Raw genomic sequence first — 18,306 nt, 5'->3', positions numbered from 1 at the left:
ACAGAGACTTTTGTTTCAGAAAGGAGGAAGTACAAGATTAATTGGTTTTGAGAAAGATTTTTTTGTGTATAAATGCATACTTGCATACACCCAAATGTAGACTTGTCTTAAAATAACGTATTTGTGTAGATTGAGCCTTATTTTGTGTGTTCGTGAGTGCTTTGTTTGCATTCTTGTGTGCACGTTTTTGCAGATATTGCTTTAGTCTTTAAGTCGGAGCATTTTGTGTTTTTTTTTCTTCACGTGTTGGTTTTGGTCGCACATCCTATTTTACATTTGTACAGTGACTTCGCTGTCTATATATTTAGCATTGCTTTGTGTAGATGTGTTTGGCTCCATACACATGGAAATTGTCAGTTATCGTGGATTTTGCTTGACCCACGGATCTGCTTACATAAGTTTTGTATAGCTCAGTCTTGTTAGCAGGTATCACTGGGCTGTGTTTATAGATTTTGCTTGGCTTAATATGCATGTGTAGTTCCTTCTGACTGTACAAGTTTTACTTATTTCTCCTTGTCCTAGGTGGATTTTGACCTTTCCCAATGCCTGCACAGACAGTATAGCTTTAATTTGTGTAGCTTTGACTCAACTTTGTGCGGTAGAAGTGCGAGTTAAGCCTAGAAGCGATTGCAAAATCTCTTGTTACGAGAAAAAAAATCTTAAAGGGGCTTAGAGCCCTGGCATTACTTACCTTTACTTACTATTAGTTGTTTCCCACGTTACTCGTGTTGCCTTTCTTCCTGCTGGTCAGTGCCTCCTCCAGCTTACTGCGTGGCTTCACGTCTTTGTACTGGCGGTGGAGCCTGGCTCAAGTAATGTTTTCGGCATCCAGTGTCCTTCCACTGGTCTTGCACTTGTAATATCCATTTTTTTTTACTGTCCAGCGTCCACGTTCTATTTTGTTGCTTGCCTGTCCCTACCACAACCTCACGTCTGTCGCTGCATGCTTCTTCCCCTTCGTTGCTGGCCTGTCTCACCACTTAGCTCCTGTCACTGCATGCCCCTTCCCCACCTCCATCATAGCTTGATTAAAATAGCGCAGAGCCCACTGGAAGAACTTTGAGTGGTTTAGATGAGCACCAGTTATTTTGCAGGACACATCATTTTTCAGGCTAGGGGCGACTATTTGATTTCCCCAGAATTACAGGATGTTGATCTGGTGACCAGACTCTAATCTGGTTCACCAGTCACAAAGTCGGCACCTCTGGCCGTAACACCGGTCTGTCCATGCTCTGTGTTCCAGCTAGCTACACTTTGGCGCGCTAGTAACTTCACTGGACATTTGTTGAAGAATATAAACTGCATATTAAGTATAGGAAAAATAACAATTTAAACTTCTTTCTGCCTGCATAGCTTACAGTAAAAAAAAAAGCGATATGACACGATCTGACCACATCACCTGGCTTTTTTTTTTTTTTTTTAACATTAAGCTACGTTGCACAGCAGCTTGTACCGCTGTACTTTTTTTTTTTTTTTAATGACCAAGCCAATAGATTTCACAGGCGCAACCTATTGACTTTGCCTATTCTTGTTTTTTAAAATGAAGATTTTTAGCTTTGCAGAACGAAGAACGCTTGAAAGGGGGAAGCATTAGATAGTGGCAGCTTTGCCGACAGGAAGTAAAGGGCCGTTCAGCCAGATGTGAGGATGACAAGTGTATGTTACTCAAAACCACAGCGCCACAAATACAGTACAGGGAAGAGAAGAAAGAGGAAGATTAGTTATCGTTCCTTTCCTGCAGAAGACATAGTTGGCCAGTCACCTATAGAACTTCAGCTTTAAGTCAGTTGTCAGTCCTCCAGCATTTACAGTAGTTTGCCATACCAATCATTCACTCACATTGTATATGCAGTTGTGAGACGTTACTAATCAGTCACCAACGATGTTTCTCTAGCTGTGGGGCATTATTAGCTATTCACCTCCAGCAAATCTGTTTGTGGGCACTTTCAGCCCTGAACATGCATCAGCCAGTTGTCAGATTATAGGCCAGTCATCTTCAGCACTTCAGAGTGAGCTTTTAAGGAAGGGTGAGAGCTGTTTTTCTGATGCTATCCAAAGGAGCTTCTTGAATTCTGCATTCTTTTGCAGTGGGTTGGGGTGGAGGCCACAGGACAAGGGTAGTGACTTCCTGGGATACTTGCTAATTGTGTAAATGTTTTTCATTGGCCTACAGGACTGGGATACTTGCTAATTGTGTAAATGTTTTTCATTGGCCTACAGGACATGGCAGAGTGCCGGACCAGCTTGTGATTCTAGACATGAAGCACGGAGTGGAAGCTAAGAATTATGAAGAGGTAGGTGTGGGCTTAGGATAAATGATCGGTGTCTCGAAGGGACTCGAAAAAATGGGATGGCCCTTAATTGGGCCAGAGACTCTTTTAATATGAGTAGGGGCAAAGAAGGAGCATCATAGATGGCTGGCTAAGGAGAGATTGGAAAGCTAGTAAATAAACCTACCTCAGATCAGGACCAAGTGATTTTGCGCTCATCTTCATGACCTTCCCTCATCCGTCTCCTCTGAAGTTGACCCTACATTATTCATCCTTCCACTTCACTAAGTTCTGTGACGCCCAGACGCAACCTGAGCTAAGATCAGGGAACACTCAAGTTGTGTACTCTCAAACGAATAAGTAAGAGGTCAGCGAACCTTCTGACCTATTGATCCTGTTTCAGATCTGCTCGTAAGGAATTCACCTTAAAAAGGAAGTTCCTTCTTTTATTCACTTTAGAGCAGGACAAGTGTTGACAAATAGATTTAGGAGAAAAGTATTGTTTCAGTCCCTGTTCAGTTCACTAGCCTCGTTCTAGTGACAACACTATGCCATTGAAGGGAGGGAATAGTAGGGGGGACACGGTGGGAATTGGGCCCAATCGATGGATGGCACAGGGAGCAAGGTCAAAATCTATAAACAGTACAATTGGATGGTGTAAGGAAGAAATGTTGGGATCCTCAGAGGCAAGAGATGGGTGGCACAAACGACCTAGAGCAGGAAGGAGCAGTCTGCAAAAGGGCTGCAGGAGTTTGTGAGGGCCAAGAAAAAAGAAGACATGGCACTGGGTTATTGAAAAAAGCAGTGAGAGAATGTGTTTAATGCGGGGGTGAGGTGATGACCGTATTATCATTTTCCTCACCTCTAGATGCTGGGTTTCTCTAACTTTAAGGTTCGTAGATGTTTGTACAGTAGCTTCTTTTTTTTTTATATAGTGCTCAGGGGAGAAATTTGGGGTCTTTCTAAGTGATGTAATGTTTTTCTGTTCTACATCTGAGTGGCAATCAACATATCCATAGGATGAAAGATTTTTCTGACCAAGATTTAAGCTCACAACTTGCAGGCCAATGCCCCACCCATCTTGTTGTTTATTCATTATCTATATAGTGTAATGTTTTCCTACTTCGTAAAACTACAGTGATCCAGTGCCTTTCTAGGAGTTTCACGATTAGCGAATGAATGGGGCTGTAATGGTGACAAAGCCAATTGTTTTAAGGGAAGTCTTGTTTTCAATAACCTATCAAAGAAGCAAGACTTTCCCTTCTTGGTGATGGGATGTTTTCAAAGAGACCCTACAAACACAAATGTGGCCATTAAAGATAAAGATCCTAAAAAAATGGTTGCCATGAGATTATGTGGAAAGTTGTTGGACGGTAGAAGCCACCCCAGTGTAGAATATTCACATTTAAAAAGCCAAGAACACAGTATGCATATCTCACTCCGTACTTCTTAGTTGTCCTCATGTACTTCATAATAGATGTGTGCAGAGGTATTTTGTACTTCGAGCAGTATAAAGTACAAAGAGCTCTGCATTCAGGATCCCTACTACCACCCTAGAAATAAGTGTTATGGTGAGAGTTAAGACTGAGCGTCAAGAAACATGCCATAGAGGTGTAAAAATAACTGCTCAGATCCTGCTGCCAAGCTTGGCAGAGAGCATACTAGAGCTTAGGATCATAGATGTGTGCTCCCATCCTTACCAAGCAAATTGCTAGTTTGCATGATGACTACTGCTATATTCTCCGCTATTACCAGAGGATGTGCATTTATGGTTCCAGGTTTGGACAGGGGGAATCTGCTCAACTCTTTGGGCACTCTTGACAACAGCTTTAAATTGCACTTGAATGTGAAAACTACTCTCCATTGGCATCCACATACTGCCCACTTTAGGGACCAGAATGAAGGTTTGATCCAGTGCTAGGTGTGGACTAACAGAGCGGATGATAAAGATGTTCCTAATATGGCCATCTTGTGCTATCTTTGCCTATTTTGTTCCTGTAGTCCACATTGCTCGGGCCAGCTGAAAATTCGAAACTGCGCAAGTCTATATATAAATTTGTTAGGTCTTCTCCGTAACCTTCTTGTTCACTTTTTCGATTGTTTCATGGATGACCGTTGCAAAATATAAGGTCTTAAGATTTGACTTGTGATTTGGATGTTCTCTTTAAATAGCTGTTCTTAGCTGGTTCTCGTCAGTGGCGCATCAGCCAGGAGTACCACATCCTCAAAATTGTCAGCACCCGCTTTAATGCTGCAAGCTCCACATTTACCCCTTCTACGCACCAATGACGTGAACAAGTTCCTTCTCATCTTTCCTTCCTTCCGACTTTCTGATTTTGAGGTAAAGACTGTACAAAATACAGCAGCTGTGTGCTTGTGTAACATGCCAGGCTGACGTTCAAGCATACAGTTGCATCATGATTCTGGGCTGCTGTGTTCTTTACAAAGAGTAACACTACATCACTAATGTATACTGCTAACTCAGCACTTTATTCCTTGCTTAGTACTCAGCGGGTCTGAAGTCTTATTTTTTTCTTTTAAGTTCAGTTTTTTTTTTAACCACACATCCTCAATTTCTCAACTCCCGCCACAAAATCATATATTGGCACATCATACACAGCCCTCACTTTCTCGTGCCCGGTCTTCACACAATCCCCTCATTATTCCCATCCAGAAATATATCACTGAACATAATCCTCACACAGACCGCCCACTGAATGCAATCACGCTCCCTGCCAAATAAAGGCACCTAGTGGCAGAAATCTCTCACTTTCCTTGTGTAGTGTATTGCATTGGTATATCACATCATACACCATTGTGAGGTGCCTTAGTGCACAATTATGCTACAAATTGGGAGCACTTGTTTGGAGGGGTGTTGTGCTTGCCGTGATTCTGTATAGAAGTGCTGTAGGTCATGCCGGAGTGACCAGGGCGGTGGTCTTGTGGCTTAGGTCACTGCTTAGTGGTATAATAAACGAAAGATAAGTGAAAAATGTGATGTGCAAATTCTAAATAGCTAGACTTATCGTGATATTGCGTTTTTTTTGGTAACTGAAACCTATCTTAAGTATTTCCCGCCCCACCTTACAGACTTCCTTGTCTCACCAAATCACTCCATCTCCGGATAGGACCATCGGGTGGAAAAAGGGGATGGCTTCGCCATCACTCATAAAAGTATTTTTTCTGATCTTTCTCTTCCTTTGCACTTCTTCAAATTTATCTATCCATGCCAACATGAGTTGAGACGGGATGTAACATACCAACCCCCTGGGAGCAATGCCATGTTACTAAAATGAGCTCATTGAACTCCAACCTTCTTCTCTCATTTGACAACTTCCTTCTTGAATGCATGCCCAGGATTGAGCTTTATGCTGCGCTTGAAGTTAGGTAAACAAAGGTAGCTACCAAGTAACTATATGCTGATCATTGTTTTCCAAGTTAGATGGGGTTCACAAGGGGTGTTTCTAGTGGGGCTACGCAGAGCTGTGTGTTGGTAGAGCTTTATTTTTCTTCTGCATGTACTGCTAATCTCTGTAAAGAGCCTTCAGATGCCCAAAACTAAGGGTTCAGATTATAGACACTCTATTATTTGCAGACAGCACTTGTTTTATCAGTTACTAAAATTTGAGTTTTGCAGGAATAGAGGCTTGACCATAATGAAAATTAAGACCAAGTTCTTGGCACTTAATTCATTTAAATGATAAAAGAAAAAGGGGTATCCCTGTGTCCCTCAGAACCTGGGTAATATATCTTTAAACAAGAAAATGGTCCTGTTGGGTAAAACAAAATTACTTTTGGTACTGCTATGGAATGCACTCTAGGACGGATGCTCTCATATACACTATTTTTCGAAATAAATGCTGAAGAAATAAATCATAAGATCGTCTGGCTGTACTGTCACTTTATCAGAATTGAGTCATTCAATGATATTATACAATACATGGGTAGACTGTCCGCATATGTGGCAAAGTACAGTTTAGTGACAATTGTGTTTTTAGTGCTCAAAAAGGGTGAAAGATATATACTGTGTAGACAATATCCTATATACAGGAGTTTCAGTGGCCAGCTAGCAATTTTTAACCAAGGTTTCCTATTTTTCTTGTTGGAATCCTGGCTGTGCTGGACCCCAAGAAAAGCGTCGACGTTTCGACCCTATGGTGCCCCAATCGGTAGTCATGGCGGGTCTTTTTCAAAATAGGAGTGGGAATGACATTTCTGGAATCATGGCCGGAGCTTCTCAGCATGATCCTGTATTAGCGCAATGGCGAGTGTACCCGAAATCACTAATGGATATGGTCCGGAACGGTGGTTCAGCGCCTGACGGATGAGTCACAGAACCACCGTTCCGGACTGTCTTCATTTGTGATTTCGGGTACACTAGCCATTGCGCTAATACTGGATCAGGCTGAGAAGCTCCGGCCATGGCACCAAGATATGGGTGTACACCAACTTCACTAAACTAACAACTTCATAGAATGCATTTTTAATATGGTTACTACACCTTCCTCTTACTGATCTTCCATTACCAGAGTATGTAGATGTGGGACGTGATCCAGTATAATAAAATGTTTGTGTTAAACCCTAATTATATCTATTTAAAATGTGGTTTTCCACTGCACATGTTTTGAAAGCTAGTATCCTAGAGCCCAAATGGAGGCGTCTACCTTGGTTACTCAAATGCTACATAAGCTAGGTCCTTCAGCTCTCAGGCTCTGATGTTAGTATGATCACCAACAACTTGGAACCTAAACTAAAAGAACGGTGCGGCATCACTGTCAGAATTTTAAACAATCACACCGGTTAAGACCAATGTTCCCTCTAATTTTTTCCACTGTGCACTACAGTGTAGGCTCTGTGTGCGCTGCAACCCAAGGGTATGTGTGTGCAGCAAGGTTATGCGAATACAGCGTGAACCTACCAAAATCAGTGGCATTTGCCTCTCTAAACTTGTTTTTACAACTAAAGCATAAAAGGGGTATTTTTACAAACACTTCTGCATATAATAAAGTATTAAGGCAGTTTTGTGACATAGTGACACACCCCTTTGACATGACCTGTTAAGTAGCACCTATTCCCCAGTTAGAGAAAACGGGAATCAAAAGGTTGAACCATTGCGAAATTTTACTGTAGTAACTCACCCAAAAGCCTCTTTCAAGGCAGTATGGGTGGGGAAAGTTACTAGAGCTGCTACATATTGCAAACGTGACCTACCTCTGTAACTGAGGTGTAAATGAGCTGTGGCTACTTAATTAATGGAAGCTGGTCTGGAGCGTATTTATGTAGCGTTGTGTGCAAACGTAATGTCACTTCAAAGCTTGGAGTGCAAGGTGAAATGGGTGGAAAGGTGGGACCGTTGAAGAAAAGTGAAAATTGCATGGCACTGCATGAATTACGTTCTGGGGGCAGGGCGGACTGGCTTTTATTTACCTGGCATTTCCCCGCTGGGCCGGAGCCTTTGGAGTCTGCCCCTGGTACCTCTGTCTGCCCCTGGTACCTCTGTCTGCCCCTGGTACCTCTGTCTGCCCCTGGTACCTCTGTCTGCCCCTGGTACCTCTGTCTGCCCCTGGTACCTCTGTCTGCCCCAGCTCATGGAGGGTAAATACAGCTGGCACAGGGAGGCTTTGGGAGAGGTAGATGGTGGAAAGAGGGAGGGGAGAGATGGATGGATGGATGGATAGTTGGATGGATGGATGGATAGTTGGATGGATAGTTGGATGGATGGATGGATGGATGGATGGACGGGAGGAGGGGGGGGGGTAGTGAAAGCAATCTGGATGGATGGATGGGTGGATGGATGGACGGACGGACTGACTGCACGAGGAGGTGAAGGGAGCGGGCTAGTTTGAACATTTTTGCCAGGGCTACTTTTGGTTCCCCAGTCAGGCCCTGTGGCGGTGGAGAGTCTAGAGACGGGAGTCACTCAGTAAAACAAAAAAGTTAAGAAAAGTATGCGTAACGTAGCCGTGCAACAAAAAGTAAAGGCAGCTGGACAGAAGTGAAAAATGAAGTCTTGCATTTCTCAGAGTGCTTAAAAGCATAGGTATATTTTGCGGTTGACTAGTTATTTGCATATGGGATTCGGGATATCTATCTACTGCCCAGAGTTTATTGTGGCTACTAAGAAGTAGTTATGTGATCAGAAACGCATGCGTCAACATAGCCCTGCGCAGTAAACGCGGCACAAAATAGAAATATTATTGAACAGAAATTATGCAAAACGTCAAAAGCGTTTCCCTATCATCAGCCGCATTGTTCTTTCTGCCCAACGACGGAGAGCTGCAGCATCCAGCACTCACCCGTTGGACGGACTGCCCTCGGATGCCCCCTCTCTTAGCATGGACTGGCCGAGCTGCCCTCTTCAGTGCAGTGCCCTCGGCCCTCGCTGTGTCTAATCAACCGTAGCATGAGCTTTCCGTCTGTTTACTTTAACTATTAGTCAAGAATCATTACGGACGCCCATGAACTATTCGAGAAGAAATATGATGGAAGTGCATTTAAATTGTTTTAGAGCTGCTTTAATAATCGCCGACTAACAGTTAAAGTAAACAAAGACTGAAAAGTAATGTGAAACGACTTGAAATTTGAATTCCAAGGCTCAGATGCAATATGGGGCTGTATATACAAAACTCCCTGTTCCATATTCAAATGATCCACAGTTCAGTAAAATATCAGTGACAGCGAGTATTTGCTGATAGGCCATGATTGATAGTAAAACACACTACCCTGCAGCCCCCCCTCCCAAACCAAAAACCTCTAATCACAACAAAACGAGCGCTGGGGGAAGAAAGGGTGTGTGCGCCCTACAGGGAACACTGGTTAAAACCCGTTAAACCAGTTTCTTACTTTCAAATTACATTGGGAGCCTAAGCAGTATTTCAAATGGATCCGCCTAAAAAGGAAAGCGCACTTTTGTTAAGTTGCTTAACAGAATTCTCCCCTTGCCTTTGTTCTTCAGAAAATGGGGTGGCTTATAGTCCCCTTCATCTGCTTGTAGTTTTTGTCTCGCTTTAGTCTGTAGTGGAATCAGATGCATGTTTTACTCTAGTCCTTGCCCAGTTACTCTGGGTTTCGAAAGAGGTGGTACTGCTCTGTATTTCATAAGCCGGTGTCCTTACCCCCCCCCTCCCCCCCAATGCTCTATGCAATGTTTTTAGTCCCCCCCCCCCCCCCCCCCCCCCAATGCTCTATGCAATGTTTTTAGTTCCTCTTCTGGAGTGTGCATAACTGTCTCGTGAAACATGATGTTGGCTGACTTGGCATGCAGTTTATCAAAATGTGTTTTACTGTGATAGTTAAAGAGCACATTATCATTTAATATAGACTATAGAAGTGTAAGGTCTGTCTCAAACTGGATTCCTCGGACTGTGTCTCCAATTTAAAGTCTTAATTTCTGAGCATCTACAAATTCATGAAGCAACAGTACTTCAAATGTTATGTGCTAACAATTGCATTTCCCCTTATACTGAAACATAACCCAGCAATCTACCTTTTCTGGCTTGACTTCCTTAAATTGACAGCTATCATTCAAAACTTGCAAAATCTTTGCAAAGCGCACTACTCGCCCGTGAGGGTCTCAAGGCGCTGGGGTGGGGAATGCTGCTACTGCTCGAAAAGCCAGGTCTTGAGGAGTTTTCTGAAGGTCAACAGGTCTTGGGTCTGCCGTAGGTGGATGGGGAGGGTGTTCCAGGTCTTGGCGGCGAGGTGGGAGAACGGAAGCAGGGGACTGTGGCGAAGGGGAGGTCGGCGGAGCGGACGGGTGGGGGTGTAGAAGCAGTCGTCTGTTGGTCCGGTGTTGTGGAGTGCCTTGTGTGCGTGGGTGAGGAGCTTTAAGGTTACTTGGCGAGGTATCCCCCGGAACTGAAGCACAATAAAATATTTTTTTTAACCCCCGTCACCAATCCCCCCACAAACCCTTGTCATGAACGGCCAGAGACCGTGTGCAGCGTGGGGTTGCGTGTAGCCTGAGCGGTGGTTGTATTAACGTACTGTAATTGCATATTGCCTTACTTTTATAAAAAAAAATACAAATTCGCTGAAAACAAGGGTTACAGGGGCCTTCTAGTTAGGTTTGCATTTTACCCTCACAAAACCATATAAATTTAGCAGTTATAATTTCTTCAGATAAGTATAACTATCATTTGTACCGTTAAGTAACTTTATTCCACAAGTTATAGTTTCTTGACATAAGTATATGTGCCTAGTTTCTATGGTTTTTTGTGCTCCTGACTTTTAATTTTTATTTTGCACGTTCTTTTATTTCTTCGTGTGTTTCATATCGTTCCTTATTCAGCCCCATTGCTTTCGAAAAGAATGAATCAAAGTTTTTGTTTAGTTTCACACTGTTACCCTGAAAGAGGGAAAAGGACTCCAATGTGTCTCTCTAGGGTCGTTCTTGCATGATCCTATTTAGGCCTTTTTAGACAAGTGAAGGTGTGGCTTAATACCAGGTGAGCACCACCCGCCCCCCACCTCCTGTTCACTACCCCTGGGTGTGTGGCTTCCTTGGAGTGAATTCCATGGAACAATCGATGGCCTGTCCCAGTGGATATTTGATCTCCAGGAGGGAGTCTGGCACGTTTGTGGGTGGACTGATAGTGTGTGAGGAGAGGGTGAAAGCCCCGTGCCTGGGGCTCTGCATCCCCTGGCTTCCTTGTGTTTAAATAATTGTTGATCTGCGTCTGAAGTCCATTGTGAAGGCTAGGTCAGGTGGCAGTAACTTGCTGATTGGTGGTGTTGGTAGCAGGAGCCCTCTGTGGTCTCCTAAAGCGGGAGATGTAAATGGCGAGTGAATGGGAGAAAACCCGATCTTCTTACCACTTTGGGGCGAAGCATCATGCTCCTCAGGGTTCCAAGCTGATAGGTCTGGATTCACAATGTCCTGCTGGGAGATGTCCGCATGAGGTGCCCAGCGAGGTCATTAGCAGGCAGGATAACCAGCACATAGATCTGGAGACTGTTCTGGCCTCGTGATCTGCAGGCAGGGTGCCCTGTAGAGGGGTAGTGAGTGCATGCTGGATGGCAGCAAGGAAATCTACAAGCATGATTCCAGCAAGCAGGGTCACTGCTGGTGGGGAGATGTCTAAGCAACGTGCCCAACAGAGTGATCTTTAGGCTGGGTGCCTAGCCCAGAGCTGTTTAGGTAGTGAGTCCAGCACCTAGATCTGCAGGCAGGGTGTCATATTAGGGGACGGCAGGTAGTGTCCAGAGGTGAACTATACATGCAAGAGGCTAAGAGAGATGTGCAGCTGGGGTGGCCAGTTCCTAGATCAGCGGTGTCTGTGTTCGCAAGATGTCATCCAGACAGGATACCTACCTCTGTAACCCGGTGTCCAACACAGAGCTGTGCTGCTGGGAGCCCTGTTGGGTGATGTTCCATGCAGCGTGCCCAGTGGTGCCCGCCTGTGAGATGTGCAGGCAGGTGGCACAGCGATGCTGCGGTCTCATGGATGCCTCTCTGATTTGCAGATCGCTAAGGTGGAGAAGCTGAAGCCCCTGGAGGTGGAGCTGCGGCGCCTCGAGGACCTGTCCGAGTCCATCGTCAACGACTTCGCCTACATGAAGAAGAGGGAGGAAGAGATGAGGGACACCAACGGTGAGTGAATGTGGCCGAGGGTGGGGTGTGCGGCGGCGTTCTTAATATCAGGGGGAGGAGAGCTCTCACCAGGCGCAGAGGTGCTGGGGCCCATGGGTCTAGTACCTGTTTTTACTACTAAACCAAGGGCATGTGGGGGGCGACAATTCCCTCCCTCCTTAGGGTCCCCTGCGCCCTTGCTATGCCACTGCTCTCCCCACGCATGCTCCACGTGTTGGTGACTTTCCTTTTATGTAGCGCACATCCGGTATATGCAGGTTCTGCTCAGCCCATGGATTCGTTACTTTCCTGAGCAGCGATAATACTGTTCAAGCGGTGAACTCTGTATGGGCCAGTAGAGCAGGTACCGCTGGTGAAGTTCATGGAGTGTCCTTGGGCTCCCCCTGCCGGCTGCCTTTGGGAAAGTGCTTTAGAATGACAACAATGGTCCCTGTAAATATAGAATTGCGTAGCGATGCTGTTGGGTGTACTGTTAAGCACTCCGTTATCCAAGGGTATACAAAAAGCTTAGGAACTGTGACAAAGGGCGTCTGGGTTCGGGGTCAAATATGTGGTTAAAAAGAGCAAAATATACTGCAATTACATTGTGGTCCTTTCATCGTTAGGCACCTGCATATACTAATTTGGTGCAACAACATACTTCACTGATAGTTTTTTAGTTAATTTTTAAAACCTGGATCGTTGCCATTTAAACTCCTTCTCAGATTTCACGTCACAGAATCCTGGTCAGTGCATTGCTGGGAGGGGTCTGTCTTAATGGGATTGGAACCTGTGTCTTACGGGTTGCACAGATCTCTACGATAGGTTTATTAACGCACTGACCCTTGTATGGGTAGAACCTGTGGTATAATTACGAAACAATCTGCGCAATAGATTCATTAACCCTCTATACTAACTGAGATCCGAAGTTCTGGCTTGCAGTATGTGCATTTACCCGCTGAGTTTTCAGACTGGTTTTACAGTACAAGACTGGCAGGATACACATGCTGTAGCAACCGATTGTATGTCACGCACTCCCCTCGCATACAAACACCATTTAAAAGCTTTTCAAAACGTAGGAGGTTAAGCTTGACTGGCGCTCCCATAGGCCGGTTTCTAACAACCAAGAGGTCTGTTGATTTGGTGCAGTGGCCTCCGTTTTAATAGGGACCATATGATGTTTACCAGCCCTACAAATAACCAATTCAACATGCTCTTTTCTTTCCCAGAAGGAAAGCACCCCCGTGCACAGGGAATGGGAAGGGCGGCTCCATGCTGCTGTTACTGTACAGTATTAATGTAGCTCTTTCCTTTCCGCTCAAAACACTCTCCCCTCCGGGTAGGTCCAGGCCAGGATTAACCGTTCAGGGACGGTTATTTAATTTATTTTTAATGAAATGTATAGGAACTGTTTTTGTAATTGTATTTATATAACAACCCCTCACAAGGCGTTGAAGCGTTTTACGGTGAGTAGCACGCTACTCCGGGAATCCACGGTTAGTGGTTAATTGTTGGGTATTGCGATTAGTCGTGCTCTCAAGAAAAAAACAAGGAAAGAAAGGCAACTAGGACTAAGGGCGCTCAACTGTAAGTATGGCTGAATTATAATTTCAAGGTTATTTTCTAAGAGATTGCTACAAGACTGGGAGGAAGGTTACCTAACTTCCTCAAGCCTACTTATGTACTTTTGATCCTGGTGCTTGAATGCTTACTAGTTGAGGAAGTGTTTATTCATTCTTCTTACTGTTAATGTGATTGGGTTTATATAATTGATTTGTTGTTGCTGAGAAATACAGCAATAGAAATTAGATTGCTCGACAGGAATCTGAATTTACTCTCAAGAAAAAAAGTTGTTCCTGCCCACTGTGCCCTGTGATTGTCTTGGTACATGATTCTGACTGATGCCATCTCCTTCCTCCCACAGAGTCCACGAACGTCCGTGTCCTGTACTTCAGCGTCTTCTCCATGTGCTGTCTTATTGGACTGGCCACCTGGCAGGTGTTTTACCTGCGGCGCTTCTTCAAAGCGAAGAAACTGATCGAGTGAATGGACCTGCGCACATCCGAGGCGGGGAGGCTCCCCTTCCTCCTCTCGCCTGTTCCCTTGGAGAGTCCGAGGAAGAGACTTGCCACTGCCCAGAGCCTTTTTTTATGGACTCCCAGCTCCTCTTCTGTGTCCGGCCCAATAAATAAACTGCCATGGAAGAGAGTTTCCAGCGGCTCTGAAGCCTTTTACCACATTGTGGCTGGGTGCAGATATTGGTGACAAGGTCTTTGGGGTGCAGGCAAGGGTTTTATGTAACATTAATTTTGGGGAAGGTTAGGTTTCTTCAATTCTTGGTGTCTTCCCCCTCCCCTGTTCTTCCCCCAGTGTCTACACACCGTGGCTGTTCTTTCCTAAATTGACACAGCACAAACTCTTTTTTTTTTCCCCTTGGATTTGGCCCTCCTAGTGCTGCTGAACTTGGCAAATATTTTTGAATTAGTTCATGGGGTGAAAATCTATTGAAATGCTGCCTTGTTACTTCTTGGGATGGGGGTATACGGTGGGGTTGGCTCTTTCTAGCCTGTTCATGCAGTTCTGCTTGCCATGCTCTACAAGTTAAGGAGCGAGTGAGGTGCCAATGCTGTCTATATGGGGAATAGCAGAAGCTTTTTGAGGACTACGTGGCCAAAGTGCCATCATGCTATCATGCTTGCAGGTCACCTACCTGGTGAGGATAAGGGCCATGTTTCATCAATGTTAATGGTAGCACTGTACGTGTCTCTGGCTCTGGGAGGCATGATTCACTGAACTTTGGTATCTGGCTTAATCCAGTAAAAACAAAAAAAGTGACCACCGGCAAAGCCCATTTTATATGGTTTTCAACCAGAATATTAAAATTAATATATGCTTTACATGCAAAACTTTATTTTAACTCCGTGGGATGAACTCCATGCCAATGTTTGTGGTGCTGTTGCTTCAATCTTTGTTAGAGCTGGCATTTTGTACTGCAGTGATGCAAGAGACTGTTCTTTCTCTACCATTCCACATCTGATTGAGGGTTTGTCTTGCCTGCAATTGTCACTGTAACCTGCACGTTTTCTAAACTCATTTCTTCTACGAAGATTAAGATCCCCTCTGATTCCTCCCAAACATCAATACATAGTTTAAGACTCCTTGTACCCTAGGCAGTGACTGGTCTAGTGAACAAACATGGTATTTGCTCCACTCTGCAGCTTGGAGCTTGTTTCCACATTTGATTCGTACCAAAGCAGTCCTTATCTATGTTAACTGACTTGTTAATTTGGCAATATTCCCTTGTTCTTATCCCACTCCTCATGCCACAGCTAGTTTCGCACCCATCCAGAGACAGTCTCTAACCATCGTCCACAACGGGATAACCACTTTTCTATCCACTCATACCCGCTTGCCTTCTATATCCTGTACCTGTCAACCTTTCGAACCCTCTAATTTGTAAAGCTTGGCAAAGTTCTGAGTGTCCTTGAGGTGATTCACAGAATATTCTGTTGCCTCAGCTCATGGTCGCTAGTATTACCTTTTGTTGTTGCTTGGGCTAGGCTCCCAATATTTTCCATTCACATGACTACTAATGCAGTGGGACCTAAACTGTTTGAGGTCCATTGCGTTAACGAGACATGTAGCTTTTCAGTTTTGCCACTTGACAGTCTTATTCTCCACATTCTGCCTCCTGCCTTTGGATAACTGTTGCCTGTATGTATTGAATTTGATGGATGTTTTTCAGAAATGTTCTAAAATAAAACTTTAGGGGAAAATGTAAGCTTTTTTCCAACAGTCACTGGTTTCTCTTTATGACCATGACATTTCCTCATGTTCAGTCGCTGCTAGATGTTTGGTAGGAAATTGAGTAGCACATACGCGATGGTATAGTTATGCAGTCGCTGCTAGATGTTTGGTAGGAAATTGAGTAGCACATACGCGATGGTATAGTTATGCAGTCGCTGCTAGATGTTTGGTAGGAAATTGAGTAGCACATACGCGATGGTATAGTTATGCAATTATAAATTTAAATGTACGAAGACACTTGATCAGCGGAGGTTCATGTGAGCTATTGTTAAAAAGCCTGGACCATGGTAGTTTACATGTAAGTAGCTAATTATCGTTGTTCCACAGATCATTCTCAGTCTGCGCTATGTCTTTGATGGATCCACAATAGCTGGCAACCTTTCTTCGTATTGTGTTCTACTAAGGATTGGCAACAGTTCTTGAATTATCTGAGGTAGCACAGAATCCTGAATTCTGGCAACCTTTCTTCGTATTGTGTTCTACTAAGGATTGGCAACAGTTCTTGAATTATCTGAGGTAGCACAGAATCCTGAATTCTGAATGACTACCCTGAATTTTGTTGTAATAGGTTTGGGCAAATTATGATTGTGTTTTCTCTGGCTTGTTTATTGGAGAACATCACCTCTTGTGAATATAGTCCCTAGGTAGGTATGTCCCGTAAACCGGAGAGTGGAGATAACCCATGTAGCTACATTTGAGAGAAATGGTGGAATATTGGTAGATAAGTGTTCATGAGGCGTGCCTGTGCTTGAGATTAGTCTGATAAATGCAAGCACTTAACGGGTGGAATAATTCAACTGTGACATGCTCACACACAAATTGCATTGGTACACCAGAGTAACTGAGAGGGTAGGGGTGGTTGAAAGGAATCTCGGCATGACATGTAAACTTTAAATTCACTTGACATTTTTCTCATTTAGTGATCAGTAAAATTTCTCATTGCCACAGTCATCTGGATTAATCGTTTCAACATCCCTAGTAGTATGTTATTTAGCTCTATCAAGCACTCCGCTTGCTGCTTGCCATTCTGCGTTGTGTAAAAGAGCGCTCAAATCTTGGCCATTTCACATTTTAAACTTGTGGGAGCATCGCCATCTAGTGGGGGCAACAAGAGCCTAACTCCATGGGGATTTAAATCAACACATTGTAATGTTTATTTCGGTCTACAGATTACTCACTCGATAGTGACAAATTGGATCTAGCGGAGTTGAAATAGCTCTACTACATTGGCCGGTATTTCTACAGCTCTAATCTGACACTGATACCTCTACAAAAAGATGCGATGGAGCTGTATATGGTGCATTCTCTGGCGTGCTAAACATCAATTCTCCCCCCCCCCCCCCCCCCCCCGATCCCTTTGATGGGGATTCGCTGTTGCTCTCCATTTCAGTCGTTCGAGACCAGTTGTTTGGCAGTGTACCGAAGAGGGCAGGCTGCCATAAATGTCCCTTCTGAGAGGTTCCATGCAACCTAATGTATGAGTTCTGATCCTCTGCTTACCTACGTGCCAGTTTCAGTTTGTGACTTCTTGCTTTTGATAATCTGAAAGGAGCTTCTTCCACATCCGTACGCTGGGATGACTGACCCAGTTGTTTCCTCTTAGGGCCTGTTTGGTTCCTGAGGAACTTTTCCCCCATTCCAAGTTTAGGAAATATCGGAGGATTGGTATTTATCTTGATGTCACTTCCGGTTGTAGGGCCCATTCTTCCCAATCCGACCTCAACATACTCTTCAGCACTCTGCCCTGTTTGGTGGACTTGAGACTGACACTGCTGCCGGATCCAAATCTAGTTTTTTTGCCCTGTAAAGTTGAGGTGTTTCATCCTGCTGTTATGGGCCTAACAGCGGCCTGATTGATCCTAGTTTCTGATGGTTTCACATTCTACATTCATTTGCTGTATAGTTGTGTGTGCGTGTTTTCTGGGCTATAGGTTTAGTCGGTGATCCACTTTACTATGTTATGCCCACCTTATCAGCGCACAAAAGTAGTCTGTGACTTCCCAGTCACAGACTACTTTTGTGATGCGGTGGGTGCCTCCATTCATAAGGTGGTCTTGGAAACAGCTGTGCCTTTGGAGAGAAAGCTCCTTGAGATGACATAACAGTGCTTACAACTCCTCCCTCAGAAAGAAAAACATTTTCCCACTCAACTTCAGTGTCGCCTCAAAGACAATAAATGGTTTTCCCTTTTACAGTGAGGTTTCATGATTCTGAAAGTGCATTAATTGGAATACAGAATGTATCCAGTTTGCTTACAATTGTGGTGGGTGCCTTCTGACAATATTAGCAGGTGCAGCTCCTCCGTAATGGTGGAGGAGCGTCGCCCCACTGGTCTGTTGTTCACAGAAAAATAAAATAATATTAAAACAATATCTTATTTTTATGTGATGGGCTCTGGTTGAAACATGGAGTGCGGGCCATTCCATGACCGGGAGTGGTGGCCACTTAGAAGTATGCGTGTCAGTTTGGCCGTCCTTTTTAGGCCTGCCAAACAGACATGCACACTTCTATTGCTCCAACCCAGCTGTGTTGCGCAGCAATGTTTATCACAAAATACAATCAGTGACGAGTAAAATGAAACCAGTATTTAAAATGTAGTTAACACAATTGACAGCATAGTTTTTATGAATGTTTTTAGGTCTCGGCTATTCCATTCCG

The 18,306-nt window shown here is 44.2% G+C and overlaps 1 protein-coding gene and 1 long non-coding RNA gene across 2 annotated transcripts in view; both read left to right on the top strand.

Annotated features, from left to right (window-relative positions):
- Positions 1-15,622, top strand: part of TMED10 (transmembrane p24 trafficking protein 10) — a 61,496-nt gene extending 45,874 nt beyond the window's left edge. Inside the window, exons 3-5 of the mRNA XM_078659922.1 lie at positions 2,221-2,294; positions 11,736-11,862; positions 13,766-15,622. Of these exons, the coding sequence (XP_078516048.1) occupies positions 2,221-2,294; positions 11,736-11,862; positions 13,766-13,887 (323 nt within the window). The 3' untranslated portion in view covers positions 13,888-15,622. The remainder of the gene's footprint in view (positions 1-2,220; positions 2,295-11,735; positions 11,863-13,765) is intronic.
- Positions 15,623-15,800: 178 nt separating this feature from the next.
- Positions 15,801-18,018, top strand: LOC144781213 (uncharacterized). Its single transcript, XR_013600911.1, has 2 exons — positions 15,801-16,081; positions 16,165-18,018. It is a non-coding gene; the product is annotated as an uncharacterized LOC144781213 (long non-coding RNA).
- Positions 18,019-18,306: the final 288 nt, after the last annotated feature.

This window comes from Lissotriton helveticus, chromosome 9 (genome assembly GCF_964261635.1).
Source record: "Lissotriton helveticus chromosome 9, aLisHel1.1, whole genome shotgun sequence".
NCBI lineage: Eukaryota > Metazoa > Chordata > Amphibia > Caudata > Salamandridae > Lissotriton > Lissotriton helveticus.
The sequence above is the reverse complement of the archived record's forward strand: the minus strand, read 5'-3'. Positions and strand labels throughout refer to the sequence as shown.